Source organism: Somniosus microcephalus, chromosome 2 (assembly GCF_052327205.1).
Source record: "Somniosus microcephalus isolate GS21.2 chromosome 2, FLI_Smic_1.0, whole genome shotgun sequence".
NCBI classification, from domain to species: Eukaryota; Metazoa; Chordata; class Chondrichthyes; order Squaliformes; family Somniosidae; genus Somniosus; species Somniosus microcephalus.
The window spans coordinates 212,290,210-212,308,119 of NC_140988.1; the positions used below are offsets into that span (position 1 = coordinate 212,290,210).

Consider the following 17,910-nt stretch of genomic DNA (forward strand, 5'->3'; position numbering starts at 1 on the left):
TTTTAGAAAGGACGAGGCTTTGGAGAGGGTACGATAGAGATTTAGCAGAATGGCTCTAGGGCTGAGAGATTACAGTTACATGGATAGACTGGAGAAACTGGGATTGTTCTCCTTGGAGCAGAGAAGGCTAAGAGATTTGATAGAGGTTTTTTAAAAACATGAAGGGTTTAGATAGAGAAACTGTTACCAGTGGCTGAAAGATTCATAACCAGAGGAAACAGATTTAAGGTGATTGGCAAAAGAACCAGTTCGGAGACATGAGGAAAAACTTTTTAAGCAACAAGTGGTTAGGATTTGGAATGCACTGCCTGATAGGGTGGTGGAAACAGATTCAATAGTAGCTTTCAAAAGGGAATTTGATAAACACTTGGAGAAAAAATTGCTGGTATATGGGGAAAGAGCTGGAGAATGGGACTAACGGGACTGCTCTTCGAAAGAGTCGGCACAGAATGGCCTCTTTCTGTGCTGTACTCTACTATATTTCTGATAGCAGGGTACCCTGTGATAAGTGGTTCATCTCTTGATCCTTCAAAGGCACAATATCTACAAGGCACAAGTCAGGAGTGTGATGGAATATTCACCACCAATGTCCCCCCCTAAGGTGCGCAGCCAATTGGGAGGTCCTGCACAGGCCGCTCACCAGCTGCTGCCGCTGGAAAAGATACCACATGTGGCCGCACAGCAAATTTAAAGGGACAGCTCACGAAAAAAATTAGAGGTAACATTGCTCACCATTCACTTGGATGGATGCAGCCACAACACTCTAGAAGCTCAACGTCAACCAGGACAGAACTGTGACCATTTAATTGGTGCTCCTGCTACTGGACTTGATATCCAACCACTCCACCAGCAGGGGATGGTAACTGCAATATGCACTGTAGCAACTCACCAAACCTACTGTCTCCCATCACCATGACCTCTACACCAAGAACAAGAGCAGCAATTTCATGGGAACACCATAGCTTCCAAATTGTCCTCAAGTCACATGCATCCTGATTTGGACATTGCTGTTCATACATCGTTGCTCAGTCAAAATCCTAGAATTTCCTACCGAACATCATTGGAGTACCATCAGTATAAGGAGTACAATGGTTTAAGGAAACAGTCCATTACCTTCACAGGACAACTAAAGATGGCCAATAAACAGAGCTTTGCTAGTATTGCCCACATAGAATCAAATAATCATAGAAATTTATGGCACAGGAGGCCATTCAGCCTATCTTTGTCGACCAGTGCGGACATGAGTTATCCAGCCTAATCCCACTTTCCAGCTTTTGGTCCGTAGCCCTGTAGGTTACAGCACTTCAAGTGCATATCCAAGTACTTTTTAAATGCAATGTGGGTTTCTGCCTCTACATCCCAAGAAGAAACTAAAAAAGCTGTAGCTGTTCCATTTGAGGTCAAAGACAGTGAGGGCAAAAATGTCAATGATGAAGGAGGACTAAAAATAGAGACAAAGATCTTTGGCAGTTGTTGGTTGCATTTGCAAGAGACTAAGAAAAACTGAAAGACACAATGGGTAACTTAATTAGAAGTGCACTATGCCAGATGTTGATTAAGATTTTGGAGGTGTCCAAAGTAATGGTAAATGATTCACCAAAGTTTTCAATAGCAACAGAATCCCCAGCAGAGTGGCCTTGCTGAAAACCTCATTCATGATCAGAAATTGGGTCATTATTTTTAAGACAATAATTTGAGAGTTTAGAGCAGGTTCCATAGCTTCAGAAAGTACCAATGCAGGGACAGCAATAGCGCTAGCTGGTAGGGCAAGAGGGATCACTTTCCTTGGGCATAAAACAAATACAAGCAAATTTTCAAGAACAAAAGGCAGGCTAAAAAATTGAACTGACAGCAGAGGACAGGAATAGGCTTGGAAGTGCACTTCGACGCCAATGGGAGTATAACCATCATGAACAGTGGTCTTATTAGAGTCTAGAATTGAATTTCAAAGCATGACCCTGGTAGGGATAAAACATGATGGCAGTCACAATGGTACGATAGCATGGAGCAATGAAGTCTTCCCTTTTGAAGGGCAACATTACAGCTGGAGGAGAAAAGTATACCAAAATAAGGACAGCTTTCTTTGGTAGAGTTAAGAATTGTGCCATCAGGACAGAAGAGGAGTGGGAAAGGAAGAACTGTATTACTTAAGAAACACAGTTAGAAAAGGAGCGCGAGAGAGCGATAAGAACATAGCCGCTGATACTTTAATAAAATTATTTTAAGCCATTCCAATAGTAGATTTACAGAGTTTATGAGCAGAAAAAATTCGTTCAGGATGTTTCAGATCAAGATGTCACCTGGAAGAAACAGATTTTTAAATTTACTTTTTAAAACCAGAGCTGACATTCCTTATCAATCCGTACCAAATCTGACAGGAGGTGGAGATATAAACCCCACCCCACATCAGTTAGAACATCCGTCATTTTACTAGCACAGACTGAGGGATCAGAAGAGTAAAAGCAGCAACTAACCAGGGAAAGCAAAAAAAGTCTTAAAAACCGTCCCAGTTGGCTGATTTATCATTCCAAACATGATGGGACTGGCTTACAGAGCACAATTTGTCACAGGATATTCTGAAAGAGGCAAGTATTTGAGATATGGAGATTGTAAGTGCCACAATCACAACTGCACACTCCGACATGCATCATAGACTTGAGTGTGTGGGATGAAGATGAATTTTGTTTTATTCCAATACGATTATCAAAATACTTACACTGGCAATACATGGTTCAATTGTTTGAGCAGTTCTCTTCAGGAGTACTTTAGCTAAATCATATGCTTGCTTGTTCATGTTCTGAAACCAAAAATTAGTAAACATCTTTATGTACATGTTTATCATAGTGGATACACAATACTCAAACGTGTAATCATATAAAATGTGTGCATTTCCTAATATCAATTACTGTAAATCTATAAAGCACTGTAATGCTTTTGTATATAATGATTGCAATGCAAAAGTTGCGTCAATATTTACCGTTTCACACTCAATACCTTTACAAACTGTCACATTTTTCACTCCATGCCCTCTGGCCAAATGCTCTGTCCAAATCAGAGTTACCCCTGCAGTTCAGTGCATTTATCTAGTCAGCAGCTGAGCCACATATACCAGGGTGATTAATAGATTCAGTCTCTGGTGTGTGCTGAGATAGCTGATCTCAACTTGAGCTGTGGTAGGGGCGTGTTGACCTCTGGGTAAGTTAGTCAGGGTTTTCACTCCTGATCATTTTTTTTTATTCCTGACAAAAATCAGGTGAAAACAGGATTGGACTCATTGCAATAATATAAAGGGGGTGAACTCCAGATAGCTGGTGGGTGACAAAAGTCTAGATTTCATGTGTTCTGAGAGAGGCAGGAGGAAGCAATGTTAATTAGAGCCTTCCAATGGGCCACCAGCAGCACACTTGGCAAGAAAAATGGGGAAAGCTGTATTGGCAGATCTTGGGCCTCTCCCTCAACAATGCTGCTGTAGTTCTATTTAAAATGTTATACAAGATGTCACAGTGATCCTTGCTTAGACAGAACCCTCATACAAAATTAGATCCGGATAGGGACCAACTCTCCCCATATGCTTCTGCTCATAAGTTGATTCAAAAAACATGGTTTCTGAACATTCAAAGCCATTTTTTTTTTTTTTTAAATACAGGAAGTTGAGTTCAGTCCAGTTACGTCTTCTCTAGACTGATGCAAGGCCGCCTGATACACAAACACATCAGAACAGACCCTCACCTCCAGTACAAGACCCTTAAAATATGCAACATCCAGATTTTTTAAAAAGTTGTTTAGGTTACAGTTTTACGAAATACTCTTTTATCTTAAAAAGTGCTATTAGGAAAAAATAAAAATTAACACTGTGCCCTATAAATGCATAAACTAATACAGCAATGGGAGGGTAAAAGTAAGAGTACAATAGAGTTTGAAAGGGAAACTGAGGTTTTGGTATACAGGGAATAAGGTGGTAGAAAAATTGAAAGACGCCAACAGGATGCACTAGTTTGTTAAAAAATCACGACGTGTGAAGCTAATAAAAAAGGAAATATTACCAAACCAACAAAATCCAAACTGAAGCGTATGCATTTATATGGAGTTCAAGAAACAATATTGGAAATACTGGAGTTTTCGACTAAAACAGAATATAATGACATTATAGCTGTAACTGAAATGTGGCTGGAGTTGAATCAGGGCTGGTGATTACAAAACTTACAGGAGGAATTGGAAAGGGAGGGAGATGGGGTAGTGGTATTAATTAAAGACAATATAATTGCACTAAAGTATAAGGATTGAAACAGAGAAGTTGCGTAAACCGAATCCCTTCGAATGGAGTTGAGGAGTAACATGGGATTGGTCACATTCTCGAGAATATGAGACGCCAAACAATGGGTAGGCAATTAAGGCTGAAATTTGTAGACAAATGAAAGGGAAGTACATTAATAATTATATTTGTAGATTTTAGTTATCCAAAAATAAACTGGGATAGTGAAAATCTTTATGGTGGAAAAGGTGGTGAGTTATTTGAGACTGCATTCCAAGTCAACATGTAACTACTCCAACAGAGGAAGGACGCACTGCTTGATCAGGTTCTGGGCACTAAAGCAGAGCCAGTAGGCATTCTAAAAGTTAAAAAATTGGAAACATTGAGCTACAGTACATTATATTCAATATAAGACTAGAAAAAGAATTGAGTATACAGGTAACTTAGTGGAAAAAAGGAAATTATAACATGAAAAGGAACTTCACTACATTAAATGAAAACAAAAGTGGCAAAAAGAACCATGGGTCAGCAATGGCATTATTTCAGCAGCATATACAAAGGGAACAAGTCAGGTGTATTCCAGTAAAGAAAAAAAGTGCACTGAAGGCTGGGATTCCATGAATTTAAATAAAGGAAACTACGATGGTATGAGGCGCGAGTTGGGTAGGATTGATTGGGGAATGTTACTCAAAGGGTTGACGGTGGATAGGCAATGGCAAACATTCAAAGATCGAAATGATGAACGACAGAATTTGTTCATCCCTGTTTGGCATAAAAATAAAACAAAAAGGTGACTCAACCGTGGCTAACAAGGGAAATTAGGGATAGCATAAGATCCAAGGAGAAGACATACAAATTGGCCAGAAAAAGCAGCAAACCTGAGGATTGGGAGCAGTTTAGGATTCAAAGGAGGACAAAGGGATTAATTAAGAGGGGGAAAATAGAGTAAGCTTGCAGGGAACATAAAAACTGACTGTAAAAGCTTTTATAGATATGTGAAGAGAAAAAGATTGGTGAAGTCAAGCGTAGGTCCCTTGCAGTCAGAATCAGAAGAATTTATAATGGGGAACAAAGAAATGGCAGACCAATTATACTTTGGTTCTGTCTTCACAAAGGAGGACACAAATAGCCTCCCAGAGATGTCGGGGAACATAGGGTCTAATGAGAGAGAGGAACTGAAAGAAATCAGTATTTGTAGGGAAATGGTGTTAGGGAAATTGACGGGATTTGTGGTGTATGTGCCTTTAAGAGCAATTGTGGTGTATGTGCCTTTAAGAGCCCCAGGTGTGCGTAATGCCGGTAATTGCCACTTGGGCTATATAAGCCTGTGTATTGTGTATATCCTTTAGAACCCCCCCCAGACTTGCTTAGTAAATACCTATGAACCAACTCCTGTCTTCAGTGTCTTTATCTACACACGGACACTACAGGATTGAAGGCCGATAAATCCCCAGGGCCTGATAATCTACATCCTAGGGTACTTAAGGGAGTGGCCCTAGAAATAGTAGATGCATTGCTGGTCATCTTCCAAAATTCTATAGATTCTGGAACAGTTCCCATGGATTGGAGGGTAGCTAATGTTACCCCACTATTCAAAAAAGGTGGTAGAGAGAAAACGGGGAATTATAGACCGACCGGTAAGCCTGACATCGGTAGTGGGGAAAATGCTAGAGTCCATTATAAAAGATGTAATAGCAGAACACTTGGAAAACAGTGACAGGATCGGACAAAGTCAACATGGATTTACAAAAGGTAAATCGTGCTTGACTAATCTACTGGAATTTTTTGAGGATGTAACTCGTAGAATAGATAAGGGAGAACCAGTGGATGTGGTGTATTTGCACTTTCAGAAGGCTTTCGATAAGGTTCCGCGTAAGAGATTATCATGTAAGGTTAAGGCACATGGGATTGGGGGCACGGTACTGACTTGGATAAAGAACTGGTTGGCAGACGGGAAGCAAAGAGTTGGAATAAACGGCTCTTTTTCCGAGTGGTAGGCAGTGACTAGTGGGGTACTGCAGGGATCGGTCCTAGGACCCCAGCTATTCACAATATATATATAAATGATCTAGACAAGGGAACTAGATGTAATATCTCCAAGTTTGCAGACAACACAAAGCTGGGTGGGACTGTGTGCTGTGAGGAGGATGCCGAGAAACTCCAGGATCATTTGGACAGGTTGGGTGATTGGGCAGAAGCATGGCAGATGCAGTATAATGTGGATAAATGTGAGGTTATCCATTTTGGTGGCAAAAACAGGAAGGCAGATTATTATCTGAACGGCAATAGATTGGGAGAAGGGGAAGTGCAACGAGACCTGGGTGTCCTTGTCCACGTTGCTGAAGGTAAGCATGCAGGTGCAGCAGGCAGTTAAGAAGGCAAATGGTATGTTGGCCTTCGTAGTGAGAGGATTTGAGTACAGGAACAAGGATGTCTTGCTGCAGTTGTACAGGGCCTTGGTGAGACCGCACCTTGAGTATTGTGTGCAGTTTTGGTCGCCTTATCTGAGGATGGATGTTCTTGCCATGGAGGGAGTGCTGCGAAGATTCACCAGACTGACACCTGGGATGGCAGGAATGACGTATGAGGAGAGATTGGGTTGGTACTCGCTGGAGTTTAGAAGAATGAGAGGGGATCTCATTGAAACTTATAAAATTCTAACAGGACTGGACAGACTGGATGCAGGAAGGATGTTCCCGATGGCCGGGGAGTCCAGAACTAGGGGTCATAGTCTAAGGATAAGGGGTAAGCCATTTAGGACTGAAATGAGGAGGAATTTCTTCACCCAGAGAGTGGTGAACCTGTGGAATTCTCTACCACGGAAGGCAGTGGAGGCCAATTCATTAAATATATTCAAGAAGGAGTTGGATATATTTCTTAAGGCTAAAGGGATCAAGGGATATGGGGAGAAGGCAGGGACAGGGTACTGAATTTGGATGATCAGCCATGATCTCATTGAATGGCGGAGCAGGCTCAAGGGGCCGAATGGCCTACTCCTGCTCCTATCTTCTGTTTCTATGTCTATGATGAATAGAGCAAGATGATCAAATTTTTAATTTAAAAACGCATTTAGCACTTAAAGGGCACTTAAGAAAAATGAAATCCATCGACAACTTGTATTTATATAGCACCTTTAACATACTAAAACGTCCCAAAGCGTTTCACAGGAGTGCTGTCAAAAACAAAATTTGACACAGAGTCACATAAGCAGATATTAGAGCTGATGAGAATAGGTTTTAACAAGCATCTTAAAGGAGGAAAGAGAGGCGGAGAGGTTTAGGGAGGGAATTCCAGCGCTTAGGCAGCTGAAAGCACAGCCACCAATGGTGGAGCGATTAAAATCAGGGATGTTCAAGAGGCCAGAATTAGAGGAGCGCAGATATCTCTGAGGATTGAGAGGCTGGAGGAGGTTACAGAGATAGGGAGGGGTAAGGCCATGTAGGGATTTGAAAGCAAGGATGAGAATTTTAAAATTGAGGCGTTGCTTAACTGGGAGCCAATGTAGCCATGACAAAAATAACTATAGGAAAGCTACAAAAGGAATTTACAAAGGCTGAGAGAATATTACAACAAAAAATTACTGAAAAATAAAGATCAAAAAAATGTATTAGTGGTGAGAGGCAGTCATGGTAGGGGTAGACCACTGAGATGAAGGAGGCAAGCTTGTAGAGGAGAGTGAGGGAATGGCAGAAGAGGTGAATGTTGAGATTGTGGAACCACATGAAAGTAGGCAGAAAAGTTAGTGTGCTATTCAAAGAGAATTGGTACCGAAGAAGTTACTCAAACTTCAGGTAGACAAATTATAGGGATCTGATGGTTTACAGAAGATCTGACTATAATTTTCCAAAATTCTGTGTAAAGGAAAACTGTGCTAGAGAAATAGAATCATAGAAACTTACAGCACAGGAGGAGGCCATTTGGCCCATCGTGTCTGTGCCGGCCGAAAAAGAGCTATCCAGCCTAATCCCTAGAGGAATAACTCTGGCAGTTATAGCCGAGGTAGTCTTTCTTCAGTTGTTGGTAAACTACTAGAGTCAATAATACAGGATCGAATTAGTAATCACTTAGAGAAACATGAGCTAATCAGGGCCAATCAACATGGTTCTCTAAAAGGCTAGACCAAGCTTACAGAATTCTTTGAAGAAATAAAAAGGAGCACAGATAAAGGAAATAGTGGCTGTGGCTTACACAAAGCATATGACAAGTTGTCACATTAAGAGACTAATGCCAAAATATGGCACATGGAATGCTTGGAGGACACGAAGGAAAAGGCAGAGATGAAAAAGTCTTTCTGACTGGAAAGATGTGATAACTGGTATTGCACAGGGGTCTGTTTTGGGGACATTTCTATTTACTATACAGAAATTATCCTGATTTAGGAACTGAGGGAACACTTTTGAAATGTTATAATGACACCAAAGTGGAAAGAATAACAAAGACTAAAAGATTGCAAGAGGATACAGATAGGCTAAGCTGGATGGGCAGATAGGTGGCTGGCACAGTTCATTGTCGTAAAATGTGACATAATACAATTTGGAAATAAGCATATGGAGAGGAAATACAGTTTAAATAGTGAGATTATGAATGGAGCACCTGGACTCTGGTGTGCAGATACACATGTAATTAAAGGTGCAAGTAGATAAGGCCATAAATAAGGCAAATTAATTCTTGGGTTTACATCTAGAAGCACAGAGAGTAAAAAACAAAGAGGTAATGTTGAACTTGTGTAAGGTCTTAAGCCATAATTGGAATATTGTGTAGAGTTTTGGGTACCCCATTATTGGAAGAATATAAAAGCAATGCAAAGGTCACAGTGCAGATTCACTAGGATCTTGCCAACGATTAGAGTTATGAAGAGATGCTTGAAAAGTTAGGGCCTTTGCCATTAGAGCTCAGGTTAAGGTGTGGCCTGATAGAGGTCAAGATTATGTAGAGTTATTGTTTTCCTACTGGTCGCTAAGACACTAACTAGAGGATACAAATTTCAGATACTCTCAAAACGAAGTTCTGATACATCCAGTGCACAAAACATCTTCATTATAACTGCCTGGTTCTTTACTTCTTGAAGTACAGTTTCATGGCCAGAGTTCTTCAAGGCTGTTAAACTCTACTGGCAGCCATATTTGTAGCACTTACTGTAAAGTTCTTCTTCATATGGATCACTATTATCCAAAATCAGCCAGGGTTCCTGATGGTTTTCTCAAGGCAAACATTTTCTGGATTGCAACTTCAATCACTACTGCAGCTTACATCCTAGTAACTACCTCCCTCATCATTTGGTTTATTCATGGCACTTATTGCTGAGTCAGAAGGTCATTCTCCCTCCTACAATCTTCCCTCCCCTCCTGAAGGCATTGACCTGGTGCTGTGCAGTTCCATTGTTGTCGCTCACCTTCCAATTACCTTTCTCAAGTGACCACTACTGAAGTCACAAAGAATACTGTCAGGCTGTTCAATTGCAAGTCCATCTTAGGTAAGCCGATTCTGTCCTCACCTGATATGCATACACGCACACCCTTTAGCAGAGGCTGACTAATAACAATCAGGAGAGGGGGAGCGCCACTGGTTTTCCCCTCCCTCAACCAGGGCTACTGAGGCCAAATGCAACACCTCTACAGCCAGCCTGGCCAAGACCAGTTACCTCAACACAGACTAGGGATCAAACATTGGACACTCCTGGGCTTGAGCTCAGTTACTCTCTGGATAAACTCACCGAACCAACTTCAATTTTAATAACCATGCTAGGATAGCTTTGAAGCTCTGTTGGTGCTTTCTAAACATTTCCTATGGGTTTCAACTTGATTAGTCCTTTCTTTAGAAAAATATTTTTCTAGGAACTATTAGCCGGGCTCAATTTGTAGCATACTCACCTCAGTGTTCAAGCCCCACTCCTGGATTTGAGCACATAATCTCGGCTGATATTCCAGTGCAGTGCTGAGGGAGTACTGCAATATCAGAGGTGACATACTTCGGACAATAAGTAAAACTGATGCCTCATCTGCTTGTTCAGCTGGACTTTAAAGATCCTACTGCACTGCTCAAAAGAAGAACAGGGAATTCTCTCAGTGCCCTGGCCAACAATCTTCCCTCAATCCACATATAAAAATCTCTCATTCATCTTACTGTTTGTAGGATTTTCCTATGCACATAATAGCTCTCGCACTTGCTTCCACGATAATAAATGCACTTCAAAGTAATTAATTGTATGTGAAATGCTTTCAGAGTTTCATAAATGTGATAAGGCACCAGTCTTGTTTTTCTTCTTAGAAGCTTGGATTAAAGAATTCAAAAATATTTACATAACAAAGAATCCTAACATTTACAACCATGCATATCTGGGCAGCAACGTGCCCGAGCTCTAGGATCCATGGTGCAATTGTGGATTATTAGGTTACTAGTCACTGAGAGTTGATTTGTAGCACTAAACTGACTTGTCTGTTTAAATACACAAATGACCAGTCACCTTGGTACATTCTTCTTCGCATTGGCAAGCTACCTTATGAATACAATCTTCTGCTTCTTCGTTTCTGGAGGAAAAGGCACCTGTTCCAGCATTGGGGATTTTTCAGACTTGAAAAAAAACAAGTCCACAAGAATGTAGAATCTGTTTTGTGATTCCTGATCACTCTCATACCTCTAGCCCCCAACCTGCCTCTCTCTGTCAAAACATTTTCTGTCTCTTATTGTTCCTCCTATGCTCAGTGCTTCACTGAATTTTCTCTTGCTCCTTCTAAGCTCCAAATACACTGCTTACACATTCTTTCTCCTCTAATCATCCACAATGTGCTGAAATTAAGACTCAATCATACAACCTCCTTTTTCATTCTTTCCCAGGACCTCAAAACTGTAGAATGTATTATCTTCCTCAGCCCATCCTTCCTCCTGTAATCTATTTTTAATAATCCAAGCTTTGCATTATCTAAATGCTATTTTCTGATTTACCTATTCTTATCTTTTGTTTTCAACGTTGATTGCATCCTGCAAAATAGGCCCCAGACATCACCTTGGTTTCTCATGAAAAAATCTTGAAACCACAAGTGGCTCTGATTGAACATCAAAGATGATCTAATTTGACATGGTCTGTCTGAAGGAGAACTCAGTAGAACAACAAAAGGGTACAAAAAAAACCCAAAGCATTCCAACATGATGGCATTGGTAATCTTTGAAAACAAGTTTCTTTTTGAAAAGAATTACGAAAATGGCAATTAATGTTCATAACGTTAAACTAAAAGTGCAGTTCAGCATGAAACCTTATATACAGATATGAGGCAGAGCACCTCATCAAAATATAAAAGACACAGGGAAAGGACAAAAATGAGATTACAGTAGATAGTTCCAGTGGATGGTCAAATGGTCTCCACCTGCATTGTAATTTCTTTGATTCTAAAATGGTTGCACAAAGATTCAACTTTCTTAAAGGGAGAGTGACCAATGATCCCCCTCCCCCCATGTATGGCTGAACAAACAAAATTTTTTTGTTTATTCTTAAAATGTGTTTTAAAACAGTGAAAACTTCTCAATGTTTTCTAAAAAGTGGCTGCTAATGAAAAGACACGAGAGAGAAGGAGATGCTGAGAATTGTCATGATCATTAGGAGACAGAGAGCAGAAGAATCTGGAGAGAGCCAGAATATGTACAGGTAAGACTGCCGGGAAACAGCAGGGAGGGCAACTGCTACTTTGAACACATTTATTTCCAATTTCTTGGAATAATTTGGTTTATCATCAAAATATTCTGTTCAAGAGCAAATACAAACCTTGTGTGCAGGAATAAGGTTGATAAGAATGGAATCCAGTAGGTCCTGAGTTACTCCGTCTCCTTCCATGATGATAGAACTCATCAAATCCAACATGTGCATCTGAACTTTCTGATTGTGGCTGTTGCTGAGATAAAAATGTTAAAATGGTTACTGATTCCAGTACTAACTCCTAGAGTCCAAAGTGGTATTCCTCATTCTTCAAATAGGGATAATAGTGCACCCTCTGATAGCAGACACTCTGCCTCATTGTTGTCTGTCAGATTTGTATTATTTGAAGAAAACTTCAGGGTTAACTTATGGGCATTTTTAATACATACATGTTCAAAACTTGCTCAAGTTGTCAGTTTGCTTTTATTGAATGGAATTTTACCTTGCGGGTAAGCCTTGCTAATTGATAAGAACAGGTTGGTTTTCCATTTTATTCCCATTGGAGACTAACATTTGACCAGCTTTCCTGATGCTCTTACCCACTAAGAATATATGCACATTAATATAGTGAAATGTATGTTCTAACATTAACTTATAAGCAGAAAAAAATGATTGTTTTTAGAACTTGAAAAACCACCTTTTAGAGAAAACAGGAGTACAGAGCAAGCCCTGCGCCATCTATTGTGCCAGGCAAAGTAAAGATAATTGACTACTCCAGCTTGTAATTTGGTATCGCCTCTAGTCGACACAACCGCCAAAAAGCATACTATTCAATAACAGTTTTTGTTTTGCCATAATCTTTGAATGCATATGAAATATGTACTGCAAGCGAAAAATTCTCCAGTCACTAATATTAATTAAGACTGATAGCGATGTAGGTAGAAGAACTGAATAAATGGCACCGTTGTACTTTATAGGATATCAGAAAGGGGAGAAATTCAATGCGATAATACAGCACACATCCAGTCGCAGTATTCAAGGGGGCTATCTATTTAAATTCATCTGTTAATCTGAAATACTGATTTCCTGAAATTACCATGGTTACATGGAGGGAAAGTGATAAACCACCATTATGAGAGACGAAAAGCAATTTAAAAAAGGGTATTTGAATTTCACCCTTCACCACTTGCTAAAATATGGTGCAGCCCTAATGAACCAGTAAAATTGTCCAATGAGCAGCAGAGCCAAACAAGACAGGTGTCTACTTTGATCCTCAGTCTGTCCTAAGTTAGCTGATCTTAGCTGGGGCAGCAGTAGGGGCATTACAATTAGTTTTAGCTCTCCTGATTTGGGTGGGTCGTTGTCTTCCTCCTTGAAATGCAACATCAGTTGAGAACAGATCTGGGCTCAGTTTTGATGCTTCCTGCAATTAAAAGATTCACCATCATAGGTAACGGATGAATAACAGCCATTTCTGCTAGGTAAAGAAATGTACCACAGAAAAGTCAATAGCTTCAGGGTTGATGGAGGATGGGGGAGAAAATAACAGGAAGGTAGCATAATGCTTATGTTACTGGGCTAGACATCCAGAGGCCTGGACTAATGATCCAGAAACGTGAGCTCAAATCCCACCAAGCCAGCTGGGGAATTTAAATTCAGTTAATTAAATAAATCTGGAATAAAAAGCTAGTATCAGTAATGGTGCCCACAAAACTATTGGATTGTCATAAAAACCCATCTGGTTCACTGATGTCCTTTAGGGAAGGAAATCTGCCGTCCTTACCCAGTCTGGCCTATATGTGACTCCAGACCCACAGCAATGCGGTTGACTCTTAACTGCCCTCTGAAATGGCCTAGCAAGTCACTTAGTTGTACACAACCGCTACAAAAAACAATAAGAATAATAAAACTAGACGGACCACCCGGCATCGACCTTGGCACCGGCTTTGAACACAACAACGGCACTCAGCCCAGTCAACCCTGCAAAGTCCTCCTCACTAACATCTAGGGACTTGTGCCAAAATTGGGAGAGCTGTCCCACAGACCAGTCAAGCAACGGCCTGACATAGTCATACTCACGGAATCATAGCTTTCAGCCAATGTCCCAGATTCTTCCATCACTATCCCTGGGCATGTCCTGTCCGACCAGAGGTGGCTGCACAATTGTATACGGGAGGGAGGGAGTGGCCCTGGAAGTCCTCAACATTGACCCCGGACCCCATGAAGTCTCATGGCTTCAGGTCAAGTATGGTTAAGGAAACTTCCTGCCGATTACCACCTACCACCCTCCCTCAGCTGATGAATCAGTACTCCTCCATGCTGAACACCACTTGGAAGAAGCATTGAGAGTAGCAAGGGCACAGAATGTACTCAAGGTGGGGTACTTCAATGTCGATCGCCAACAGTGGTTCGGTAGCACCATTACTTACCGAGCTGTCCAAGTCCTGAAGGTCATAGCTGCCAGACTAAGACTGCAACAGGTGGCGAGAGAACCAACACGAGGGAAAAAAACGACTTGATCTTGTTCTCACCAATCTACCTGTCGCAGGTACATCTGTCCACGACAGCATTAGTAGCAGTGACCACCACACAGTCCTTGTGGAGACGAAATCCCGTCTTCACATTGAAGACACCCTCCATCGTGTGGTGTGGCACTACCACTGTGTTAAATGGGATAGATTCAGAACAGATCCAGCAGCTCAAACCTTGGGACCCATGAGGCACTGTGGCCCATCAGTTGGAGCAGAATAGTATTGCACCACAATCTGTAACCTCATGGCGCGATATAGCCCTCACTCTACCATTACCATCAAGCCAGGGGACCAACTCTGGTTCAATGAGAAGTGCAGAAGAGCATGCCAGGAGCAGCACCAGGCATACCTAAAAATGAAGGGCCAACCTGGGGAAGCTGCAACACAGGACTACATGCATGCTAAACAGCAGAAGCAGCATGCTATAGACAGAGCTAAGCGATCCCACAATCAACGGATCAGGTCAAAGCTCTGCAGTCCTGCCATGTCCAGTCGTGAATGGTGGTGGACAACAATTAAACAACTAACGGGAGGAGGAGGCTCCATAAATATCCCCATCCTCAATGATGACGGAGCCCAGCACACGAGTGCAAAAGACAAGGCTGAAGCATTTGCAACCATCTTCAGCCAGAAGTGCCGAGTGGATGATCCATGTTGGCCCCCTCCCGAGGTCCCCACCATCACAGAAGCCAGTCTTCAGCCAGTTCGATTCACTCCACGTGATATCAAGAAACGACTGAGCACACTGGATACAGCGAAATCTATGAGCCCTGACAACATCCCGGCTGCCGTGTTGAAGACTTGTGTTCCAGAACTAGCCATGCCACTAGCCAAGCTGTTCCAGTACAGCTACAACACTGGCATCTACCCAACAATGTGGAAAACTGCCCAGGTATGTCCTGGCCACAGAAAGCAGGACAAATCCAATCCGGCCAATTACCGCCCCATCAGTCTACTCTCAATCATTAGCAAAGTGATGGAAGATGTCGTCATCAGTGCTATCAAGCAGCACTTACTCACCAATAACCTGCTCCCCGAAGCTCAGTTTGGGTTCCACCAGGACCACTCGGCTCCAGACCTCATTACAGTCTTGGTCCAAACATGGACAAAAGAGCTGAATTCCAGAGGTGAAGTGAGAGTGACGCCCTTGTCATCAAGGCAGCATTTGACCGAGTGCGGCATCAAGGAGCCCTAGCAAAATTGAAGTCAATGGGAATCAGGGGGAAAACCAGACACTGGCTGGAGTCATACCTAGCACAAAGGAAGATGGTTGCAGTTGTTGGAGGACAATCATCTCAGCCCTAGGACATCGCTGCAGGAGTTCCTCAGGGCAGTGTCCTAGGCCCAACCATCTTCAGCAACTTCATCAATGACCTTCCCTCCATCATAACGTCAGAAGTGGGGATGTTCGCTGATGCTGCACAGTGTTCAGCGTCATTCACAACTCCTGAGATATTGAAGCAGTCTATGCCCGAATGCAAAGACCTAGATGGCATTCAGGCTTGGGCTGGTAAGTGGCAAGTAACATTCGCGCCACAGAAGTGCCAGGCAATGGCTATCTCCAACAAGCGAGAGTCTAACCACCTCCCCTTGACATTCAACGGCATTACATTCACCGAATCCCCCACCATCAACATCCTGGGGGTCACCATTGACCAGAAACTTAACTGGACCAGCCACATAAATACTGTGGTAACAAGAGCGGGTCAGAGGCTGGGTATTCTGCGGTGAGTGTCTCACCTCCTGACACCCCAAAGCCTTTCCACCATCTACAAGGCACAAGTCAGGAGTGTGATGAAATACTCTCCACTTGCCTGGATGAGTGCAGCTCGAACAACACTCAAGAAGCTCGACACCATCCAAGACAAAGCAGCCTGCTTGAGTGGCACCCCATCCACCACCTTAAACATTCACTCCCTGCGCCACCAGCACATCATGGCTGCAGTGTGTACCATCTACAAGGTGCACTGCACCAACTCACCAAAGCTTCTTCGGCAGCACCTCCCAAACCCGCGACCTCTACCACCTAGAAGGACAAGGGCAGCAGGTGCATGGCAATTCCATCACCTGCAAGTTCCCCTCCAAGTTACACACCATCCTGACATGGAAATATACCGCCATTGCTTCTTAGTCACTGGGTCAAAATCCTGGAACTCCCTCTACCTTCACCACAAGGACTGCAGCGTTTCAAGAAGGCGGCTCACCACCACCTTCCCAAGAGCAATTAGGGATGGCCAATAAATGCTGGCCTTGCCAGCAACGCCCACATCCCAGGACGAAAAGAAAAATCTGATTCAAGTTGTACTTGTGCAAGTGGTTTATTGTTAGTTTTGTAGAAATGTGAATTCTAACTTCTTGCAGTTTACTGAAGTCCAATCTCATTGGGAAAGGAATTTTTCAAAGCTGCATCTGATACAATTGGCATTCATTTGTAGAGAGAAAAAAAGGAAATTACAAGCCTATGTATAGACAAATGAGCAGGTAGCACAGATGTGAGTAGTCAGTAGGAAGAATAATGACATGAGAAGTACACTCAGAAAAAACATACAATTTGTTTTGCTGCAATAAACAATGGAGGTAGATGCTACATTCACATTATGGCTACTTGCCTGAAATTAAAATTGTTTAAAGTTTAGAAGAGTTGAACTTGTAAAATAAATTACAACTTGTCATTGGACCAAAGTTTTCATAGCACATGCCACCTTCAAAATGTTAATGGCCTCTAAAGAACTGACAAGCTAGAATACCCCTTCCCTTTGACAACAGCAATTCTTTTCCGATCTGACTTACAAGGAAACAGCTGCTTTTTCTTTTGATTCTGCCATACAAAGGAAAACATTTCATCTTTATTATACATAGCAATAATGAACGAATATGTCTACCCTCCCCTATGCAGTATCTTACTGTTACCAAGTTATTAGAACTTCCTTGGGAAAAATACAACAAAGCTTGAATTTGTACATATAGTGTACAGCACAGAAACAGGCCATTTAACAACAACTTGTATTTATATAGCGCCTTTAACATAGTAAAACGTCCCAAGGCACTTCACAGGAGCCAGGCCCAACAGGTCTATGTCAGCGTTTGCGCTCCACGCAAGCCTCCTCCAACCCTTCTTCAACTAACCCAATCAGCATAACCTTCTATTCCTTCTCCCGCATGTACTTATCGGGCTTCCCTTTAAATGCATCTATACTATTTGACTCAACTACTTCTTGTGCGAGTGAGTTCCACATTCTCACTACTCTTTGGGTAAAGACATTTCTCCTGAATTCCCTATTGGATTTATTGGTGACTAACTTATATTTATGGCCCTAGTTTTGGACTCCCCACAAGTGGAAATAGCTTCCCTGTGTCTACCTTATCAAACCCCTTCATAGCTTTAAATACAGGTTGAGTGTCCCAATTTATGTTTTTCTGGACTTCGGGACATGTTTCTGATGTCCGAAGTCCGGAAATATCGCAACCTGGGCTCGGGCATTTCCGGACTTCAGACATCA

At 42.0% G+C, this 17,910-nt stretch overlaps 1 protein-coding gene across 5 annotated transcripts in view; it reads right to left on the minus strand.

Annotated features, from left to right (window-relative positions):
- pds5a (PDS5 cohesin associated factor A) overlaps positions 1–17,910 on the minus strand; it is a 441,642-nt gene that overhangs the window by 185,040 nt on the left and 238,692 nt on the right. For all 5 annotated transcript variants that reach the window (XM_085968917.1, XM_085968922.1, XM_085968897.1 and 2 more), the window contains exons 6-7: positions 12,009–12,135; positions 2,717–2,797 (exon numbers count right to left, since the gene is read on the minus strand). In XM_085968917.1, coding sequence (XP_085825043.1) covers positions 2,717–2,797; positions 12,009–12,135 — 208 coding nt within the window. The remainder of the gene's footprint in view (positions 1–2,716; positions 2,798–12,008; positions 12,136–17,910) is intronic.